At 38.6% G+C, this 22,135-nt stretch overlaps 2 protein-coding genes across 3 annotated transcripts in view; one reads left to right on the top strand and one right to left on the bottom strand.

Moving 5' to 3' along the window:
* Window positions 1-7,350, top strand: part of ZC2HC1A (zinc finger C2HC-type containing 1A) — a 32,745-nt gene extending 25,395 nt beyond the window's left edge. Inside the window, exons 8-9 of one of the 2 annotated variants that reach the window (XM_072328404.1) lie at window positions 1,026-1,133; window positions 1,586-7,350. In XM_072328404.1, coding sequence (XP_072184505.1) covers window positions 1,026-1,133; window positions 1,586-1,772 — 295 coding nt within the window. In that variant the 3' untranslated portion in view covers window positions 1,773-7,350. The remainder of the gene's footprint in view (window positions 1-1,025; window positions 1,134-1,585) is intronic. The other variant, XM_072328403.1, reaches the window with a different exon arrangement.
* A 6,404-nt stretch (window positions 7,351-13,754) lies between these two features.
* On the bottom strand, window positions 13,755-21,244 carry LOC140247616 (interleukin-7-like). Its single transcript, XM_072327286.1, has 6 exons — window positions 21,161-21,244; window positions 20,427-20,484; window positions 19,627-19,769; window positions 15,712-15,798; window positions 15,059-15,211; window positions 13,755-13,907 (listed from the first exon to the last, which is right to left on the bottom strand). Exons 1-6 carry the CDS (start codon window positions 21,242-21,244, stop codon window positions 13,755-13,757), a joined length of 678 nt encoding a protein of 225 aa, XP_072183387.1.
* Window positions 21,245-22,135: the final 891 nt, after the last annotated feature.

The following is a 22,135-nucleotide window of genomic DNA, read 5'->3' as shown; positions in this document are numbered from 1 at the left end:
TTTTAAGTCACTTGTTTTAAACACAAGGAACTGAAAAGCCTTCCTTAACCTTTATTATTATTGATATGGAAGAAAAAGTTACATGAAATTCAGGAGTTAGTACACTGATTCTCACTTGTTTCAGTGCCGTATTTTAACTGTTTTTCTTCATTTATACTTGGAAAACCAAGCCAAGAGTATGTTGTCTGTAATTCTGAAAAGAGCAGATAGGGTCATCTGGAAAAAATCATTTTTGGGCTTTTTCTTGCTGACCAGGCTCTTGGTGACTAAATTTTATGTGAGATCTTGTATTAGTATTTCTTAATATCCACAAGCCTGTCCCGATTTTAATTTATTCGTCAGTGTTAAAGAATGAGAACAGAAAAACTTGGTTGGTCATGTGCAAGATGTCATAGTCACTGAGTCCTTGCCAAGGAAGAAATCCTGATGAATAGTAATTTTCTTGAGCAATGAAGAAAAATTCTGTCCCTGATCACTGATAGAAAGGGATGTTCCTTCCCATCTTTTTTTTTGTTTGTTTGTTTGTTTGTTTTTGTTTTTTTCCAGGGAATTCTGAAGTTTTTACCACTCACCAAAGCAAGCACAGACATGTTCAGTGCGTTTAAGGTGTGCACTGGAGTTTAGAAATTGTATACTGATGCTAATAAAATCCACCAGTTCATTGTGACCTGCGGTCTGCTGCTTTCTATTTCCCTGAAATCCCTGCCAATGCTATAAAATGACTTAGAGTCTGTCAAGGGAGACCACAGAATATACTAAATGATCGACAGAGCGGGTTCTACTTGTATTTTGACATGATAGCCATAAGCCATCATTTATCTTGCAGTTCAAGATTCAATTTATGTGCAATCCAAAACAAGCAAGTTTGTGGCAAAGATTTTTCTGTCTGGTGTTCATAGGAAATAAGTTATTATTAATACAGTAAAGTGATGGATTGTTGAACTAATTTACTAATATGTAACACATAATCTATTCTTGTGTGTGTATGTGTGTATATAATTAATCGTTAACTTTTTCTGTTTTAGAGGTGCAACAAAGTCACGGATGTCAACCCCTCCTAGTGTGGCACGAACTATGAGCACGGGTGCTCTATCAAACAAAAGAAAACCTAGTAATTCAGACAGTTACTCAAGGTAGCTCTTAGTTTTGTTATTTTTTCAGCAACAGAATCTTCATTTAAGGGGAGTAATCATTGCAGAGTAAGTTGGGGAAAATATTGTTCTCTGCAGTTGATAGATAACTCATAGTTAATTTCACTTGTCCTGTTTTAGATATTCAGAATGTATTTTCCGTACTCTAATACATCAGCATTGTCATCTGGTGTCTAAGATGTGCAGGGGATAATGTTAGAAATGTCAAAAACCTCTTAGGAGCAGTTGAACATTTGGGTGAATGGTCTTTTGAATGACAGTAGCTCAACACACATTAAAGGAAAGTTACATGCACAGTACATAATGAACTTGTGTGGTGTATGCCCTTGGCAGGGAAAAAAGTACTCTTCTAGACTTTCTTGTTTGATAAGCTAATTTTTGTAAATTTCCATTAACACAGTGACACAAAAAGTTCTTTATATCTGTTTTTTCAGGTCTGATGGCAAAACTGGGAATGACACTGGTGACTACCTATCCTCAGTCAACGGAGGAAGTTCAAAAAACAGTGAAGGAAATTCATCTGTACAGTTATCTAAATTTTGCCATGAATGTGGAACAAGGTATCCAGTGGAATGGGCAAAATTCTGCTGTGAGTGTGGAATTCGAAGAATGGTTGTGTGAATGCATTCTTAAAAGCAAAGAGAAAAGGAGATCTTGAAAGCATCTGCTATGTGCTGCTGCATGGAAAGCTAAAACACTCCTTCAAGTTAGGCTTCATGCTGCAAACATGTTGAAACATTATGAGTGCAATCTTCTGGTTACATAGTAATTTATATATAAATATGTATTCTGTATAAAAAGTAACAGGTACCTAAAACTGTGCCATTCAAGGAAATGCTCTTTAATCTCAGTTGGAAATATTTTAAATTAGGGTAAAAATGTGTTAAGTAACTTAAGTAGTTGAAGTGGTTCAGTGTTAATTTTCTTATATGATTCTGTAGAAGTTATTTAAGTCGTTCACCCTTAGGGAACTAGCCATAACGTACTTCTGCACCAAATGTTTCTCTGTGGAGGCATTTCTGTCATATGTGATAGTAACTAGATGCTGTCTGTGTTGTAAGTGAAAACAACATGAGCAGCTCCCTATAAATTCCTTGTTACAAGTGCAAAAAGGCTGGAGCCCTTGAACCTCTCTATTACTTTAATTGAACTTTTCCTGTTACTTTACGGGATTTTTTTGATTTTTTTTTTTTTTAATGATTCAAATAGGAAAAAAATCTGCAAATTCCATTCACATCTAGGAAAATCAAAAGTTGTGGTTATTGCTCTGCCCATTCTGTTTTTGAATAAGAATTTATTAATATTTTCTGTATTTATGAAGACAAGTGTGATATTTTAATCAGTTAGTTTTATTCATAAATACTTGTCTTTCTCTCCCTGTGCTCTCCACCATGACTGGCATATGTAAAAGCTCTTTACTTTTGTCCTTAAAGGTTTGCAAGGGTCCTATTTTTCTCTTCCCTTGTCTCCTGAAGGAGAATCTTATTGTAACTGTATTTTTAAAAACAACCTTCTTTGTATCCAATACAAAAAGAGTTCCATAAAAATGAGTACTATTTGAAAAGTAGAACGTAAGTAGTTACTGTTTTTTATACTTATTCCTGTGCAAATAGCAGGTCCAGAGTTTGTATGTTCACAGCTCTACGCATGTTATCGTGGTGGATTTTCTTCTGTTTGTTTGTTGTTGTTTTTTTTCCTCCCATCCCCAGTTCTTGGTATTCATGGGCTCTGAACAGCAACCTCATCTGTAACAGTCTTTATGCAAGTTCATTGATATGAAGTGTCAGAACCTGTAAACTGTTCCTTTTTTGGCGGTTCTTTTGTTCTTTTTTTGTTGTTTATTTTTTTTAAACAATACAATCTACTAAAACCATTCACAAGCTGTATCACTTGTCTGAATGTAGTGATTTGTTTTGTAAAGTTTTATTTGGAAATACTGCTACTATATTATTGGAAGAACAATCAGAAAGGACTTAATTGTGCCTTTACCACAGTACACTTTTTTTTTTTTTTTGTAAAAATTGGTTACTTTCAGCTCACAAACATTATTGGAAGCAATTTATATCGTTTCTTTTTTAGTCTGTGTAAAACATACTGCAGCGTTGCACTATAGTGACTTAATCATTGAACACATTTTCAAAACTTGTGATCAACATCAGTGGGGCCAGTTGTGGGTAAATGCGAATGAAGAAATCTATCTCCAGATCAGGTTCTATTCTTAGAGAATAAGGGATTTAAGAGGCTTGATGTAGTCATCTTCCAGGCCAGAGACTATTGAATATTTTATAATTACTTCAATTATATTAAATTGTCTTACACCTTGTATAAAAAATTATTTCCAGAAATTCTTTCACCTAGTGTAGTCTTGTAAATAGTTTAGATAAGCTGGCTATGGAGCAAGATAGGATGAATAACCATTAATGAGAGACCTGACAAGTTCTAGTCAAGTTATATTCTAGTTAGTTTCGGCCGTAGGATCCTTATTTTGGCACATTCATATCTGTACTTAAAAAAAAAAAAAAAAAAAAAAAAAAATTGGAATCCTGCATCTTTAGCAGAAGGCTGCTTTACAGAACTTCTCCTGGACTTGGGCCTTGGAGGTCTACACTTGATGAAGGTTAGGAATGTTCATCAGAAAAGATGCAAATCCAAAATCAGTTTGATTGGTTAGTGGACCTATAAAATAATCAATTCCTTTATCTGACTTGATGAATTTCCATTTCTTGTTTCTGCTGGAAGTATGCATTTTACCACTTATTGAAAATGCATTCTACAAGGAGCAAATTTGGTAAGGAAATAAATGTATTCTAGGTTTTCAAGAACAGATGAAACTGTTGGAAAATATATTGACTTTTTCTCCTTTGAGTTTCAAGTGGTCTATTTGCTGATTTTAAAATCAATTAACATAAAATAATGACAATTTCTGCTTTTTGAGTTGTGTAACTCTGCTTCCAGAGCTATGTATAGTTAAGTGAGAGACATACGGTGTACTTTACCTATGCTTCTGTGACATATAGCAAGAATTAGAAAGGGAATTAACCTGAACTGAAAGGAAAAAATAAAAAAATTAAAGATTTCCTGAACTTTTAATTTGACCTTACAAGAATGTGTACTGAAGTATAAATGACTATCAGAAGTAACATTTTATAGTGTGTCTATGTTTGATTATACAACAAAGATAAGCAGGCAATGAAAATGTGAATGATTATGCTGTTTATTACTGTATAGTGAGACTATCAGAAACATAGTGTGTATCTACTTTATGAGCTGTCTGGTTTTTTTTCACTGAGTGACATGTTTCTGAAGTCTTTAGTGTTGCTGACAGTAGAAATTATTACATGCATGATCAGAACAGATCACTATAATTCCATCTAAATGCTTCAAGTAAATTTGCTCTGCAGAGCTGAATATGGAAATTAATTGATTATAGTATTTCAGGAAAAAAAATGAGCTGTAAGGAGAGATAAGACTGATCTTCAGGTAATACTGCATGTCTCAAGAAATATCTGAATTCAGTTTAACAAGACAGGTTCAGACCCTCTTTGCCCTTCTCCTTCCACTGCCTTGTCTTGGTTCTTCATGAGAGGAGAAAACATCGATACGTATTCTGAAAAGGCAGAGTTCCTGAATGCTTCAAGAACCAAAATTTTTATAATTGTAAACATAAAATATCTACATGAACTATGCACCCAAATGCACTGCATTGCTAAGTCTAAACTTGGCTAATGTCATCCTCTGGATGACTTCTTGATAAATACTTAACTTAAAAGACTAAATTCCTTATACTAAATGTGTAAATTTGGGATGATACGATTACTTCATCTGCCTTTTCTGTTGTGTATTTGTGTATGCACATATGTATTGTGTAAGAACTCTAGTCTTGCAAATATAAAAAGTTGTTCAACTGAAGTAGAGGTGATACAAAACAATTCTGAACACTAGTGGGGGATTGTGAAGCCCCAAAGAGATAATTGGTATACCTGCTATATACAGAAAGTGAAATTTATTGATGTGATTTTAATGCTACCTATGTCTATGTCTGACCCTATTTAGACTTTATTTTGGCACCTGCTATGTGTTGCTGAAGCACGTGACATGAATAAAATTAAGCTAATGAGAAAAGAAGGAAAAAAAGGAAGGCTAATGGTAAAATCCCATGTAGAGAAACAAGAATGTTGTTGCTGAGGTCCTGACTAAGCATGTTTATATTCACGTTTTGTTTTTGTATTTCATTTGATTTATAAAGGATGTCTGTACAAGAAAGGAGTTGCAGGAACTGAAACTGTACATTGCAAGTGCAGTGGAGTTTTGAAATATACTGGCTTCAGAGCTGAAAGCAGGACAGAGTAAGGCATAACCGTTATATGATTTCCCTTTCACAAGTTTATATTTGCACATGATATTGATTTCAGTTCGGAAAGAAACTGTCTAGGGTATATCTATGCTCACAGCAACTTTGATGTATGATTAGATAGTTATAGATAGGTATATCCTCAGTGTGCACCACTACAGGAAAGTGTACAGTAGGAGGCAGAGCAAGCTTTAGCACCCTTTCAGATAGTAGCTGTGAACACCTGTGCAGACTTTTTCAAACATGCCAAAGAGATCTGAACAGCCACCAGCATCCCTCAGGTGGATTTGAAAAGCTTAACCAGAAGGATTGCATGGTCAGGGAGCTCTCCATGGTGCTCCTGGCGCCAAGTCTCTCCCTGTAGTGTGCCTGGCAGTGTCTGTGTGAGATCTTCCATGTAGCAAGGTACGCAGGGTAGTAACTCCAAAATGTCCTTTAGGACCCGAGTTAAACTTCACCCATTGTAGAAGTTCTGTAATTTGAGTGAGACTAGGTCCTAATTCACAGTTGCAGTTGAGAGTTAGTGTCTGAAATGCAGTGTGTGAAAAGAGTGGTGCCATGATGCATGATTATCAAGTCCATGAGGGAAGGTATGATTGCAGTAATTGAAATGCTAACAAACAAGGCATTTAGCGGTGCACATTGATGTAGGCTGTGTAATTAGAATCTAAAATGAAATGGCATTGTCAGTGTCTTACGAAGTTCTCAAGTACTGATTTTCAACACGTAGCTTTTGTATATGTGCAATGAACAAACTTTTTATAAGTTTTCTTAAGTCTTGACTAAAAAGTGTGTGCTTTGTCAGAGCATTTGTTGTAACTGCACTTCATTCTGATTCATAAAGTTATGAGTAATTGTTTGGGTTGTATGAGACAGTGGAAATATCATCTTTGAAGTTTTTTTGGAGACTGCTGAGAATATTTTCATTGACTTTGAAGAAGCACAGCTCATTCCAACATGTGATGGTTGTGTTGCTGAGTAAAGCTTTGAGTTACTTTGTTGTGACACTGAAATAAATGCTCAGTAAGAGATTCTTGGCTGTATTCAGCATTTATTTGGTTGATGCTGTCTTTCAAGCATTCATGATGGAAAGGATCAATCTTTTGTTGTTGGTGGGTTTTGTTTTGTTCATAATCTTTTTCTTCTTTTAATGTATGTTGTTCCAGAATGCCCTATTTTGCTTAGCCCCATGGACAGAAAACAGCTCACTTAAATTTTCTTTTAAATAATTAGAGCTTTTTTTTTGTTTCCTTTATACATCATTTTCTTCCAATAGAAACAGCAACTTGTGAGACAGCAAATCAAATGGTTTATTAAAGCTCGGTTTAATATTGTTGATTGGTGAGCATAAGATCTAAATGTTGTTTTCCATCATTCTCGTATTTGAATTTCTGGCAGAAATGCAGATGGATTTGGGTCTGTTCTTGTAAAATTCTAAGTATTCCATGGCTTTTATAGTACCTGCTTTATATGATTGCTTTAACTCTCTTGGTGTTCATCCTTCATATGATACTTAATATGTATCTTCATAAGTTTATTTATTGATGTTCCATGTTTTTAAATGAAATGTTCATTCATGTATTTAAAGTGATTAATTTTGTCAGCACTGCATTTATTATGTTTGCCTTGCCCTTCAGTATACTTAATATTTGTTTGTGACCATCCAATGTTTTGTGTTGTATTTTTGGTTTTTTTGTTTTGTTTTGTTTTCCATAATGCCTGGGATTGTGTTTTATTTGTTATATTAATATTATTTTAAAGTATCAGTTCTGTTTTCATCAATAAATGTAAATCACCCCCTGATGCTAATTTGCCACTTGTTAACAATAAAGTGAATATGCCAATAAAGCTTCTTGAAATGTGTGCTTTATTTCTTTTTTTCCCATATGTGAAATTGCCTTAAATAAAATAGCATAAGGGTAGGTAATATCATTTCAGACTTAAAATATTGTAATGTATTTCATCTCAGGGAAACTATGCCTACTAGGAGGACGCACCCACTGTCTTCTCCTAGAAGGACAGAGCTTTTATTTTTTATTTGAAGATAAGATTTGTATACATCTATTCCCTTGAACAATAACCTATATTGAATACTTAAGTTAGTAGTATTTGCTCATCTGAATTCAATACATTGCAGGAGTTGTCTGGAGCATGCATGCGTGGCCATGTTGCTTACCCAACAAATATCTGGATAATAAAAGTCCCCCATAAGAATCAGCACCTGGTGTCACAAGGCTACTTCCAGCTGCTTCTTTGTCTGAAGACTGGAGGATAGCCAATGTCATTCTGGTCCTCAGAAAAGGCAAGAAGGGGAATCCAGGAAACTACAGGCCAGTCATTCTCAACTCTGTCCTTGGAAACGTGATGCAACAGCTTTTTCTGGATGCCATCTCCAGGCAATTGGAAGAGAAGAAGGTTAGTAGGAGTAGTCAGCATGGGTTCACTAGTGGGAGGTCATGCTTGACCAACCTGGTAGCCTTCTATGATATCATCACTAGCTGGGTGGATGGGGATAGAGGAGAGCAATGGATGTAGACTCCTTGATTTCAGCAAGGCATTTGATACACTCTTCCACAACATTCTTATTAACAAAGCTGAGGAAGTATGGAATAGGTGAGTGGACAGTGAGGTGGGTTGAGAACTAGATAACTAAGCTCAGAATATTGTGATTGTTGGCTCAGAGTGCAGTTGGAGGCCTGTATTTAGTGGTGTTCCTCAGGGGTCTGTTCTGGATCTGGAATTGTTCAACATCTTCATCAGTGACTTTGATGAGGGGATAGCGTTCACCCTCAGCAAGTTTCCTGATAATATGAAACTGGGAGGAATGGCTGACGCAGCAGAAGCCTATGCTGCCATTCAGTAAGATTCTGGACAGGTTGGAGACTTGGGCAGAGAGAAACCAGATGAGATTTAACAAAAGCAATTATAGAGTTTCGCACCAAGGTAGGAGTAACTGCATGTACCAGTAAAGTATGACCTGAGAAAAGGAGTTCTGCATAGAGAAACCTAGGCGTTCTGGCAGAGGACAGGTTGGCCATGTGCCAGCAGTGTGCTCTGGTGGTCAAGAAGGCCAATGGCATCCTGGGGTGTATTAAAAAGAGTATGGCCAGCAGGTCAAGAGAGGTGATCCTCCCCCTCTACTCTGCCCTGGTCAGTCTTCAGATGGAGCATTGTGTCCAGTTATGGGCTCCCTGGTACAAGAAAGACAGGGATCTCAACCTCTAGAGGTCACTTCCAGCCCCTACAATTCTGTGATTCAATTGATTTAATTTTATATATCTTTCCCGGCCATTTGGAGTACCTAATTAATATACAGATGTAGAGTGCATCACTGTAATACCTGTAGTGATTTATTTTTTTTATTTAAGCTGTAAGATATAACCTGTAACTAAACTTGATCTGGATCTTTTCTGCTTTGTTGGCAAAATGAAACAGAAAAGGTATATTCTTCCAGAGCAGCTCTACTATGTGACCAGAAATTATAGAAAGGATTGGGTTCATGATTTTTTTTTGGCTAAATAGGTCTGAGTAGGGACCAGTTCCTCTTTTTCTTCTTTTCAGGGGAAAGTTCCTCTTGATGGTTTACATTTATTTCACCACACCCTCTTCAGAGGAAAACAGGCATATGTTTTCCTTCCTTCTGGATGAAACTTGTGCTGAAAGGCTGAGGAACTTCAGCACTTAAATAGTTTAAAGTGGGATATGAGCCCAGTGACTTTTCTTTGATTTCCTAAGCACCAGAAATACTTCCCTCTCCAATGAGTACATAACTGGCTCTTACTGGGGGCAGGGGTTGGGGAGGGGGTAGGAGTGGTGGTTATACTTCGCAAGGTTCCCATCCCTCCGCCCATTTCCTGCAAAGCAGTTTGGTTTAAACGCATTTGTAATTTCAGGAAAGGCTGGAGAAGGTTCTAAGAAGGAGATCAAGAAGCACAAATGGCTCTTTAGCAGTGTGCTGTCTTTGCTTGTAAGTGGTGACTCGGGAATCACGGCAGGAAGAATTAGGCAAGCAGCATATTTATTAAGAGAAGCAACCAGGAAAACCACAATTTCATAACCACACAATTTAAACTTATTTTCTGGACGTCAGTGTGATCCTTCCTCACGGTAGGCCAAAAACTGCTTGATTGGCTTTTAAACTTGGACTCGTGGGATGCTGCTTAAACTATTTAAACTGACTGAATGTTGTGATTTCAATAGTAATTTGCACCTGTATATTTTTCTTCTAGTTCTCTCTGACCTTTCCTTGCCAAGTGACAGTGGTTACTAGAAAATAAGCCTCGGCTTTCAACTGTTCCCAAGCTTCAAAAAAATAGCTGCTATTCCTCAGGGTCCACTGCTAAGTGGGACTTTGTCAGTAGAAGTGATTTCCAGAGAAGTCTGACTGTAGTTTCGGTACTCTCATTTGCAGTACAGCAATACAAAATCTGTTTCCTATTTAATAGAAGGGTTATGGACTTTTGGTTGTTTATCATTTGATTTGAGGTTTTTTTGTTTTTTTGGGGTTTGTTGTTTTTTTTTTCTCTCTCGTTTAGTGGGTGCTTTTCTCTCTCCCCTACTTTGAATCCCTTAGATAACAGTTTTTATAAAGGTGCTACTCCTAACTGAAGAAGTTCCCCAACCATAAATAGATGATACAGGGTTGAGAAGGCAGAAGCACCACAGTGTGTTTACTTTGCCCTTAACCTCTTCCGTTGCCAACAGTAGTAGGGCATGCTTGGTTTCATGGATTCAGTAGATCTTAGATCTTAGTCCAATCAGAGGAGATCCCTACAGTTGTTTGGAAGATATCCCACCATTTGGGGAATGCCAAAGATTTTACAGAATCGTCGAATCATCAAGGATGAAAAAGACCTGTAAGATCATCCAGTCCAACTGCCCACCTACTACCAGTATTTCCCTGCTAAACCATGTTCCTTCGTCCAATACCTAAGTTATATTTGAACAGTTCAGGGACAGTGACTCCACCACTTGCCTTGGCTACCTTTTACGGAGTCTAACCAACTCTTTCAGAGAAAAAAAAATTCACAACATACAACCTGAATCTCCCCTGGCACAATTTGAAGCCATTCCCTCTTGTCCTATTGCTTGTTGCCTAGGAGAAGAGACAAACCGCCACCTCACTACAACATCCTTTCAGGCAGCACGTAGCTTTTGTATATGTGCAATGAACAAACTTTTTATAAGTTTTCTTAAGTCTTGACTAAATAGTGTGTGCTTTGTCAGAGCATTTGTTGTAACTGCGCTTCTTTCTGATTCATAAAGTTATGAGTAATTGTTTGGGTTGTATGAGACAGTGGAAATATCATCTTTGAAGTTTTTTTGGAGACTGCTGAGAATATTTTCATTGACTTTGAAGAAGCACAGCTCATTCCAACATGTGATGGTTGTGTTGCTGAGTAAAGCTTTGAGTTACTTTGTTGTGACACTGAAATAAATGCTCAGTAAGAGATTCTTGGCTACATTCAGCATTTATTTGGTTGATGCTGTCTTTCAAGCATTCATGATGGAAAGGATCAATCTTTTGTTGTTGGTGGGTTTTGTTTTGTTCATAATCTTTTTCTTCTTTTAATGTATGTTGTTCCAGAATGCCCTATTTTGCTTAGCCCCATGGACAGAAAACAGCTCACTTAAATTTTCTTTTAAATAATTAGAGCTTTTTTTGTTTTCTTTATACATCATTTTCTTCCAATAGAAACAGCAACTTGTGAGACAGCAAATCAAATGGTTTATTAAAGCTCGGTTTAATATTGTGGATTGGTGAGCATAAGATCTAAATGTTGTTTTCCATCATTCTCGTATTTGAATTTCTGGCAGAAATGCAGATGGATTTGGGTCTGTTCTTGTAAAATTCTAAGTATTCCATGGCTTTTATAATACCTGCTTTATATGATTGCTTTAACTCTCTTGGTGTTCATCCTTCATATGATACTTAATATGTATCTTCATAAGTTTATTTATTGATGTTCCATGTTTTTAAATGAAATGTTCATTCATGTATTTAAAGTGATTAATTTTGTCAACACTGCATTTATTATGTTTGCCTTGCCCTTCAGTATACTTAATATTTGTTTGTGACCATCCAATGTTTTGTGTTGTATTTTTGGTTTTTTTGTTTTGTTTTGTTTTGTTTTCCATAATGCCTGGGCTTGTCTTCAGATGAAGCATTGTGTCCAGTTATGGGCTCCCTGGTACAAGAAAGACAGGGATCTCAACCTCTAGAGGTCACTTCCAGCCCCTACAATTCTGTGATTCTATTAATTTAATTCTATATATCTTTCCTGACCATTTGGAGTACTTAGTTAATATACAGATGTAGAGCTTCCCCTTCTGCAGAATAAATGATCCCAGTTCCTTCAGCTGCTCGTCATAAGACTCATGCTTCAGACCCCACACCAGCTTCATTACCTTTCTCTGAATGTGCTCTAGGGTCTTAATGTCCTTCTTGTAGTGAGAGGCCCAAAACTGAACACACTTCTCAAGATGCAGCCTCACCAGGACAGAGTACAGATCACATGCTTGTTCCATCTGGCAATGATATTTCTGATACAAGCCAGGATGCTGTTGGTCTTCTTGGCTACCTGGGCACACTGGTGGTTCACATTCAGCCAAGTGATGACCAACACCTCTGATCCATTCCTTCCACACAGTCTTCCAGTCACTCTGTCCCAAACCTGTAGCATTGCTTCGGGTTGTTGTCAAAGTGCAGGACCTGTTACTTGTTCTTGTTGAACTTCATCCCATTGGCCTTAGCCCAGCTATCCAACCAGCCCAGATTCCTCTGTAGGGCCTTCCTGCCCCCAGGTAGTTAGATTATTCCTCCTAACTTGGTTTCACCTTCAAACTTAATGAGGGTGTGCTAAATCTCATCATCCAGGTCATCCAAAAGGACGCTGGGCAGGCCCCAATACCGATCCCTGGGGAACACCACTCATGACCAGTTGCCAGCTGGATTTAAGTCCACTCACTGACACTCTCTGGGTGTGGTCATCCAGCCAGTTCTTTACCCAGAATAGAGCCCACTTCCACTGAAAATTTTCCATCTGATTCAGGAAACAACAAACTTATTTGAAGACGTTCCAAAATATTTAGCCCGTGGTGGACACCTGGCCTGGAAGTGTCCACTTAAATTTGCCAAGTTATAAGCAATTAAAAAATTGACGTGTTATAATGGGAATTCCCAAGCAGCTAGAGGTTACAAAAGCAATTGTTCTTTCAGTGACTAATAGTAGGGAAAAAAAGTGAAAAAAAAAAAAAAAAAAAGGAGTAACAGCCAAAAAGCTAACAGCCCAATTCCATAGAAGGCAAATATTTTATTACCAAAGGAATTATATCAAAGTAAGAAAATGCAAAAGAGTTAAAAACAACTATAAAAATACTTCTATTTATCCAAAATTAAATATGAACACTTCATTAGTTAAATGCCAATATATTATTCTCTGAAAACATTCACACATTTTAAGTCATGTTTATCTAACATGTTAAACACTTTATATAAAATAATTGCATATAAGAAATCACGATCCAAAGGTAAGAAATTCTAGGTCCTCTGTCAACTACCTCTAGGATAACCAAACACATAAGGCTATTGCTGTTTGCAGTCAGCTGAGCAGGCCTACATTTGGGCATCCCATTTCCTCATCTTCTATATGCCTCACTCGCTGTCTTGTCTGCCTCAGCCAGCAGAAGCGTGCTACATCTCTCAGAAATCAGCACCCTTCAAAAGCTCTTGAACAAGTCCACTTTTCCTACTTTTCAAACTTAAATCTGTTTGAAAACCCATTGGATACACACACTAAAAACATCATGACATCAGCAGAGCAGACTCAAGAGCTGCTGCTTGTTTGGTAAATTGTTCATTCTGATAGAAGCCAGCTGGCTTGGGGGCCTCCAGCTTCTACTTTGTTTTATACATTGCAGCAGACATTTAAGAAGGTCTCTGTCATATGAAGGTATCGTGAAGTCACTCAAAAGATCAAGAAATGAAGAGTACTTTCAAGAACCTGAAGGTGGCACACAGCCTTCTCTGGAGTTCCTTGATTCAAACACCGGTTCTTATTTCCCCTTCTTGGGCTTCAGTGGCTTGGTTTAGCCGTTTCTATTTATTCCATCTCTAGGAACAAAGTACAGTAGCTTTCCATCCAAAACCGGCAGAAGGTGTTCATATAAGCAAACAGAGTAACTTGAAGAATGCATATAAAATGCCAAGGTACCAAGTAATGCCACTTTGAAAGAAAAGGATTCACTTGTAATCACCTTGAAATTATTTTTTCAAATTTATTCCAGCAGGATCGAAGGCTAGATATATTTTCTTTCAGTTCGCAAAATTCTTGGCTGCATTTCTTTTTCGGTTGTTCAACCGTTTCTGTATCTTCATTATTAGGCACATTTACCTGCGTGCAAACCTGAAAAATAACACGTTGTTAATAAAAAAGTTCTCATTCTTTTTATACACGCATTTTTTTTTGATACAAATTCCATTACATCTCAATAAATATTGCAGGATGTGTCTACATGGTAATTTAGCCAGAGTCCTGGGCACCTCAAAAATGGTTCTCCTGTTGGCACAGCCCTACTGCTGCTCTTTCCTGCTGATCTGGGAGCATGCAGCATTAATGCTCTGCAAGTAAGGACAGCAGAAACCAGCATATGTAACTGACAGCGTCTGCACCCTCAGTCTGATTTGAAAATTACTCTCAACTGTTTGAAGGACTGGAAGAACAAAACCAATTAACTTTGAGCCAGACTTCCAAAGCTACACTGTGAAGACTGAAGCAAACAGTCCTGTTCCTTGGGGCTGATGCAATGGCCTAATATCTAGGATCTCACACAAAGACACTGAGACTGCTCTTACCCACACTCAATGACTGTGACTTAACAGAACCACAGGACAGATGAGGTTGGCAGGGACCTCTGGGTCCATCTGGCCCAGCCCCTGCTCCAGCAGAGACACTAGGAGCAGTGGTTTTAGGACCATGTACAGGTTGCTTCTAAAGATTTGCAAGGAGGAGACTCCACAGCCCCTGGGCAACCTGTGCCAGTGCTCCATCACCCGTGTAGTACAGAAGTGCTTCCCAATGTTTGGAGAGTGCCTCTTGTGTTCCAGCCTGTGCCTCCTGTTCTGACACTGGAAACCACTGAACAGATACTGGCTTTATCTTCATTGAATATAAACTTTTACAACATGTCATAGACATTTATAGACTATCACAGAGAGAACCTCAGTGTTAACTAACAACTGTGTTTTTACATACACAAACGTGTTTCTTGCGTAAGCGTGACCTTTATATTGTACTGGAGATTTATTTGAATCCTTTTATTACTGAACCAGAGTACCTATCCTGACTACAGACTTCCAAGTCCCTGAGTTAACTAGTCTTTGCACTGTGCTTAGTGTTTCCTTACAAGATGTGCTATATCGAGGAAAATTCATCATGCATATAACATGTATGTGATAGGTGTACCTTTGAAAGGTAGATATGATAGTTTGCATTAAAGAGGTCTGAGGAGTAAGCCATATAGTTCCAATAAGCTGAAGACCACCACTACCACTTACCTTTTCTTTTTTATGTCTTTCACATTTGCACTGTAGAACCTGTAATGTCCCACATGAGACTAACGCTGCTTTCCTTCTAAATTCTTTGTTGATTTTTTGCTTATTAAAGAATCTGAGCATATTACATGCCATACTCTGTAGTGATCCTATTTCCTGTAAAGAGAGCAAGAAAAAAAAACATCTTGGTTTCTGGAGTCAGGATAAAATCTGCAGCTACAGCTAATGATTTTGCTTTCTGCATTTAAGATCTGCCCAAACTATACTTTAAAGTTCTGTGATCTGAAGTGAAAAGCTTAGCTAATTTGACTCCTGTAGAAAAATGAAAACAAGAAACTGGGATTTTTTCTGCTTATTTTTTGTTTACAAAATATAAACAGTTTTCTGCACTTGTTTGTATTAAAATTTTAAAGCAACTCATGCAGTGGGAAAAGATTTCAGATATGGTATTGCTTAATATTTCAATTGAAAAAAATATCTGTTTGCTGGACAGATTCTATTGTTCCACATTCCAAGAAGGAATGACCCTGAACACCACGATCTGCCTATAAGAAGACCAGATTACTTTCAAGGTATGTTATTTAGGTAGTGAATTATACATCAAACTTACTGTGGTTTATTTTCTGCAAAGCAAATTCCGAGAAGTTAAATTTTACCTGAGTATCATTGCAGAAGAACACTTTGCTATGTACATGTCTTTTATTCCTGCAGCATCTGTCACGATACTCTGCAGACATATTTACCTGTAAAATATAATATATATTAAATCATGAAAGTACTTTTAATCATGTGAGTCACTAACAGCTAACCACTAACAGCTGGTGACCTCAACACTAGTTTGTTCTGTAGGATCTCCTCAGGCATAGCATGGTCAGTGTACAGTTCTGAGCTTTTACATGGAAAGCAGACAAAGAGAACCTCAATCCAGCTACCATTTGCAAAGGTGTTCACAGAATCGCACAGAATCACAGCATGGCTGAGGTCAGAAGGGACCTTCAGAGCCCTCTGACCTGGCCTCTGCTCCAGCAGGCGCACCCAGAGAAGGGTGCCCAGGTCCACGTCCAGGTGGCTTCTGAAATCTTCAAGGAGGATCACAGAATCACAGAATTGTAGGGGTTGGAAGGGACCTCTAGAGATCATCGAGTCCAACCCCCCTGCCAAAGCAGGCTCCCTACACCACGTCACACAGGTCGGCGTCCAGGCAGGTCTTGAATATCTCCAGAGAAGGAGACTCCACCACCTCCCTGGGCAGCCTGTTCCAGTGCTCCGTCACCCTCACTGTAAAGAAGTTTTTGCGCACATTCGTGCGGAACTTCCTATGCTGAAGTTTCAGCCCATTTCCCCTAGTCCTGTCCCCACGCACTACTGAAAACAGAACAGCCTCGCCACTATGGCTCCCACTCTTGTGGGATGCTCAGAAAAGAAGTGCTACATTTATTACATATTGCACTTCTACCTTCAGAGGAACCTTCTGTGTTCCAGTTTGTGCCCATTGCTCCTGTGCACCCCTGAAAACAGCCTGGCTCATCCTCATTGCACCCTCCCTTCAGCTATTTGTAGACATTGATGAAATCCCCCTGAGCCTCCTCCAGTCTGAACAGGACCTCACAGGAGAGGGCTCTGGTCCTTTGTCCATCACCTCTCACTGTACTCTCTCCAGGACCTCCATATCTCTCTTGTAATGCAGGGACCAGAATTGGACACAAGTCTACTTCTCTTGAATCCTCATATATACATTCTTAAATACATATTAATATTCTATGGAATACCTGGTCTTTTAACTTTTGAAATAATACAGATGTCAAACACATTTGTCCATGTTTATCTCAATAAATACAAACCCTGGGCATCTAGTATTCACTTGGCACGTGAATTAACAGAAAATGCATCTCAACATATCCAAAGCCAGACCACTTGCTCCCACTGTGTGACTAGAATCTTCCATCAATGTTTTTTTTTTTTCCTCTCTTTTGTTTCCATAGTTTTCATCCGGATGACAACTGAATCTAGCTCAACAAAAATCCTGTTTCTTCTTCAACCTGTATCCAGATAACTTAATGCAACCAGAAAAGCTTTAAAAAAGAAGACAGTTCATGTCAGTCTTGTATTAGCTCTGTTCACTGGGGTGTGCATAGGAACACATTAGTCAGCCTCATTCTTAGGGTTTTTCTGTAGATTTTTGTGTAACACCTGTATTTCAGATGCTCAGCCACGTCTAGTATGGAGCCCTAAATCTCCATGACTACTTCTGAATGTCAGCTTGAGGGACTGAAAGTTACTGACTTTGGCTATGCAGTTGCAGGACAGTTTCTAGCGGACAGCCGCTATCACCCAAAGGGCAATGTCCTTAGGATTTGCTATGACTCTGTAGTGAGAAGGCTATACACTGATTTTACAGAAAGGATAAAGAAATCTCTCTTGAATAATAAAAAATATAAGCTGGAGAATGAAACAACTTCACTGAAGTTGTTGCTAAATGCCTACTTTGGGAAGTACGAACATCAGAGTTTAATACATTCCCACCACCTTTCACAATGATTAACTCTTGAAGATTTTTTTGATTATTATTTACACAGAAAACAGTTTCAATTCTCACAAATCTGCTAAAAAGCTCTGTGGGTGGTAATACTAACATTTGGGGGAAAAAAAAAAGGAACTGAATGAAAGCGGGGGGGAAAAAGGGAAAAAAACCAAACCACTAAAACACCTTTCAAAATGAGCCTGGAAGAACTGGCATGGGCAATATACCATTGCCCCTAGCCCATGCTGCCCTCCGGCTCCCCTGAACCCTGCAGTCCTGCAGAACTGGGATGCATCCAGGGCTCTCCCCCACTGGAAGGCAGAAAGGTCTGGCTCCCAGACGCTGCTCTTCCTGTTGTACTCCTACAGGCCAGCTGCTCCATTACTGCTCAATGAGTGGTTTCATTTTTGTTATCCAGGAAACATTCATCTTTGTTAGAAATAAGCGACAAACTAAAGGAGCTGCTTGTCTGCTCTAATATGGTTATATTTTTTTCCCTCTCTCTCTCTCTCTTTTTTTTTTTTTCTTTTTTTTTTTTTTTTTTTTTTTTTTTTTTTTGTGCCATCTTGAGGATAATGTGATTTATCTATGAAGAACAGAGAAAAGCAGTGCCTTTCTCTCTCCATGTGCCTTGGTAGATAAAGGCTGGGAACCAGCGATGTAATGCTCAGGAAAATAAACATGGTAGTGGATGGTAAGTGTGAAAAAATACAATAGCTGGCACAAATAGAAAGACAATCCTTATTTAACCTTTGGAAAATATATCACCTGCATTTCATGCAATTGGCAATTGCATTTCGTGCAATTTAAGAATGCAACAGAATGGTGAGTTTCCCTTTGGTGATGATCTGACAGATTTTCATAGAAATGCTTTTGCTAACATTAGAATTATGGAATGGCTTGGGTTGGAAAGGACCTGTAAGATCATCTAGTTCCAATCCCCTGCTGAGGGCAGGGTTGCCACCCACCAGCTCAGGCTGTCCAGGGCCCCATCTAACCTGGCCTTGAATGCCTTCAGGGATGGGGCACCACAGCTTCCCAGGGCAGCCAGTGCTTCACCACTCTCTGAGTAAAAACAAAATCCAACAGTAGAAAGTTCTTTCTCCCGTGCAAATGTTCTTGACAGATGAATCTGTTACTAATTCTCGATGAAGAGTCACAAGGTGGGTATAGGACATGGATCAGTAAACCATTACAATACTTTGTTTGCCAGTGTATTCCTGATAAATATCTCTGATAAAGCCATGATGGAAGAGAGGCTGCTATTTGCAGCTGAGAAATTTAAAGTTTTCTCTGCTGCTATCTAGAAAACTTGACTCTTTGTTGGTTAAATAAGATATATTAGCAGTAAAATACAAGTTAACTTTTATCGTTATATGTGTACATTAAATCATTTGCATGGAAACATTAATTTGTTGGCTAGTGTTAAAGAAGGTGCCACTGCACTTCTAGATGATTATGATGAGAGTGATATGAGTAATACCTAGGACTATTAAAATGATTATACCATCTGTTAGTTGGTTAATGAAGTAAAAATCTTAGTTGGAGAGTGAAAGATTTCAATCACTCTCCATAAGAAATGTTTCAGTATTCAGAAATATCCAAATAAATCTAAAGTTTTAATAGCAGAGTTTCAGCTGTAAAACAGCTGAATGGAATTACTGGCTGGAACAGAACATAGAAATCAGTCTGAAAATCAATTACTTGAATGTTGTGCCTCTGTTATTTGTCTTCAATGCACAACAGAAAAACTGACGTCAAGAAGCCTAAAATTCATAGAGCAACTTGCAAGCTGTAGAATGCTTTCTTCTCTTGACCAGAAGATATAAACAAATGTGTTCATGAAATTGCTTCAGAAAAGTATACTTTTTAAATATGTGATACTACTTAGGTCCAGATGGTATGTGTGTCTACCAATCACTTGGCATGCAGGTATAAACTCATCGAACAAAGCCACCATCCCAACACAACAGACTGTTATGCATTTGTTAATATGAGATCTGTTTTTTTTTATTATAATAGTGAACATTTTGGGAAAGCCATTACCTACCAGCTCTTCGATGTCATGGCTGAGTATGTTCTCATACTTGACACGGATCTCAGTTGTTCTATTTCCCATTGTACAGCTAGATGAATTCACTGGTGACAGAACAAGGAGTAGTGGCAGAACCCGAAAGGTAGATCTAAAAAAGGCTGGATTACAATACAGGTAGTTAATTAAATGACGTATTTACAAATAAATTCCGTAATCTCTTAAAATAGTTTAAAGGAGACATTTATACAAGCAAAGATACAAGGAAAAATTCTGCTCCAGATTTGAACACTGCATGGATGTCTAAACTCCCTTCCACTGAAGTGATTTAGCCAGTGTGGTCTGAGATCCTCCAGCTATGAGGCTGGCCAACCACATCATATCTGCTTGGGTTGAACTCCTTTCCATTCTTCACTGAAAGCTCTGATGAGGTCTCACCACTGACCATAACTATCTAGCACATATGTAGGCAGGGAAGTGTCCTGGTCAAATAGTTGTACATGTCCGAGTTTCTTACTCTGCAGCTAAACCCCACCTTAATTACTGATTTTTCATATACTGAATTCTACAAGCACCCAACATGTCATTATGGGTTTAAGCACATTTTCAGGCTGCCCAGATAGAAATCCACACTAGTGGCCACAGTGTGAGATAAGGCAGCAGTGTGTCCTTCTTGGCAAGTTTTTTGCAGTCATTTGGAGTAAGTCTCACTGCTCCTCAGTTTCTCTTCTCAGCTCACCATTGGGCTTCTGGCGTTCTTGCCATCCAGGAAACTGGAGCTCTGCAAGAATGGGCAATGAGAGAAAGGACCAAATCACCTGGCCCAGCCAAAGGGGCTGACAGGGCAACTGGAGGCTGCAGGTGAGCAGCCTGATTCTGGGGATGAGGAAAACCGCATACAGGACAACACGGGATTTGGGAGCTAATAGCTGGGCATTGCCTACAGCTAGACTGAATAGGGTGATACTTACAAGGGAGGTTGTAAAGAAAGAAAGAAAAATAAATAAATAAAAACAGAACTAGAAATTTAGGTTGGGGGGGGGGATTAACAAAGATCACAGCATACTCCTGCAGCAATATGAGCTGTTTGTATCCATCTCTGCTACTTGGTAAAAACAACAAACACTGAGCAACTGGCAGACAGCACAGCAGTCAGGAAATGCAGAAGGAATGACCTGACCTGACTGCTTCTCTGCTTTCTTCCTCTCTGGCAAGGATGGGAACACTGGGCAGGACCAAGTGCAACACTCAAAGACTTGAGCATCTCTAGAGTTGGGCATTGCCAGTGAATACCAGAAATACCAAATAACTGCAGAACACTAGAGATGCAAGTAAAATACCAAATAATTTTTTAAAATACATATTCTGGTTCAATCTCATCAAAGGAGAAAGCTTTGAAATTTGATCACAATCCTTACAGAGCCACCTAACTTCTATCACACAAGAACCAGTCATAGAATCACACAATGTATAGAATCATGGGATGGTTTAGGTTGGAATGTACTTTTTTGATTATCCAGTTCCAACACTGTGCTATGGGCAGGATTGTCACCTGCCAGCTCAGGCTGCCCAGGGCCCCATCCAACATGGCCTTGAGCCCCTCCAGGCATGGAGCATTCACATCTCCTCCGGGCATTGTGCCAGTGCTCCACCAATCATGCCATGCTTGCCTGCTGTTCAAAGAAATAAACTCCCTCACAGTTCATTCCATCCCAACAACACAGTGCTGCTTCAAACCAAAATGTGTCTCATTTTTCCTGCCTACCAAAGCATTTTCTTCTCATGTATTATATCACCTCTGTGATATCTTCTCATGTATTATATCAACTCTGCCTTAGAAACCTAGAAACCAAACAGAAAGATTTTCACCTGTACATGGTGAATTCCATTTTTTCACTAGTGAAAATCTGTCTGCTAGTTTTGCAAGGGAAAACCAAATTATTTAGCCTTTTCATAATGGTCAGCAGTGGTCTATGAGTATTGAAGAGCTTTGATTGTGTGCCTGGTGGCGCAGCGGTAGAATTGCCGCTTGCAACACCAGAGGGCCCGGGTTCGAATCCCCCCTGTGGCGCAAGGGGGAGAAGTGCCGCTCTGCTACACAGAGAGCTCGAATCCCAGGAGTTGGACTCGATGATCTCTAAGGTCTCTTCCAACTCGCACGATACTATGATACTATGATATGATAATGGATCCTACAAGCAGGAAATATAAAAACCAGTGACTGTGCAAGGCAGATATGATCTCCAGAAGGACATCTGACTTCCACTGGGCTCCTCCTTTGTATATACCTATGCTAACAAATCTAAGAGAACTATCATTGTTTATGACTGGGATTTCTAGGACTGTGATATTAAAAAGATGTCTGCAAAAACACGCTAAAAATCAATTACAGGACAGTGTTGTTTCAGTATATCACTGTACCTCTTCATTCCAGCACCAAAAAAAAAAAGCATCTGTAATACTTACAAATAGCAGGATGCAAAGAACTTGGATATGTTACTTAAAAAATACATTTCAAAGGGCACAA

Source organism: Excalfactoria chinensis, chromosome 2, assembly GCF_039878825.1.
Source record: "Excalfactoria chinensis isolate bCotChi1 chromosome 2, bCotChi1.hap2, whole genome shotgun sequence".
Lineage (NCBI taxonomy): Eukaryota > Metazoa > Chordata > Aves > Galliformes > Phasianidae > Excalfactoria > Excalfactoria chinensis.
Note: the sequence above shows the minus strand (reverse complement) of the source record. Positions and strands in the feature narration are given on the sequence as shown.

Coding starts and splice junctions, on each gene's coding strand:
- LOC140247616 (XM_072327286.1), bottom strand. CDS start 21,244: ATGCCCGGAGGAGATGTGAATGCTCCATGCCTGGAGGGGCTCAAGGCC. Junction 15,799..19,626: donor GCCATGACATCGAAGAGCTG/GTAGGTAATGGC, acceptor TATATTTTACAG/GTAAATATGTCTGCAGAGTA. Junction 13,908..15,058: donor AAAGACATAAAAAAGAAAAG/GTAAGTGGTAGT, acceptor GTTATTTTTCAG/GTTTGCACGCAGGTAAATGT.